We start from the raw sequence: 560 nt of genomic DNA on the forward strand, positions 1-560 counted from the left end.
GAGGAGCCTCTCCCAGCATTCCCCAAGCCCCCAGAAAACCTGGAGATGCTGGAGGGGGTGAGGACCCTGAGTTCTGGAGATGTTGGAGGGGGTGAGGACACCCAGAAACCCCCAGAGCTCCAAGACAGGGGGTGGTTGAGGACACCCCACCACACCCAGACCCCCAAAATGGGGTGAGGGGAACACTAAGACCCCCCCAAACCTGGAGATGCTGGAGGGGGTGAGGACCCCAAGATCTGGAGATGTTGGAGGAGCCTTTCTCAGCCCCCCCAAAACCATGGTCCCCAAGAGGTCCAAATCCCACCCGAAGCCTCCCCAGGTGGTTTTTGGGGGGGCGCTAGACGGGCAGGATCTGCTCCAGGATGGTTTTAGAGGAGGGGGGGATCCGGTCGGGGAACTTGACCTCGAATTCAATGATGAGGTCCCCGCGGTGGTCAGGGGTGCGGGGGTAGGGCAGGCCCTCGCCCGGGATTCGTCGCTTCACCCCGGGCTTCAGGACGTCCTTGAAGACCATGGGGATGGTGCGGCCGTCCAGCGTCGGGGTGTTGACGGTGCAGCCG

General features: G+C 63.0%; 1 protein-coding gene across 1 annotated transcript in view; it reads right to left on the reverse strand.

Annotated features, from left to right (window-relative positions):
- Positions 1-337: 337 nt before the first annotated feature.
- The window catches only part of DNAJB1 (DnaJ (Hsp40) homolog, subfamily B, member 1), a 1,995-nt gene continuing 1,772 nt past the window's right edge, over positions 338-560 (reverse strand). The window contains exon 2 of the mRNA XM_010195100.1: positions 338-560. This exon is cut by the window's right edge and continues 26 nt beyond it. Within this exon, the coding sequence (XP_010193402.1) occupies positions 338-560 (223 nt within the window).

Source organism: Mesitornis unicolor, unplaced genomic scaffold, assembly GCF_000695765.1.
Source record: "Mesitornis unicolor isolate BGI_N332 unplaced genomic scaffold, ASM69576v1 scaffold40070, whole genome shotgun sequence".
Classification (NCBI taxonomy): Eukaryota; Metazoa; Chordata; class Aves; order Mesitornithiformes; family Mesitornithidae; genus Mesitornis; species Mesitornis unicolor.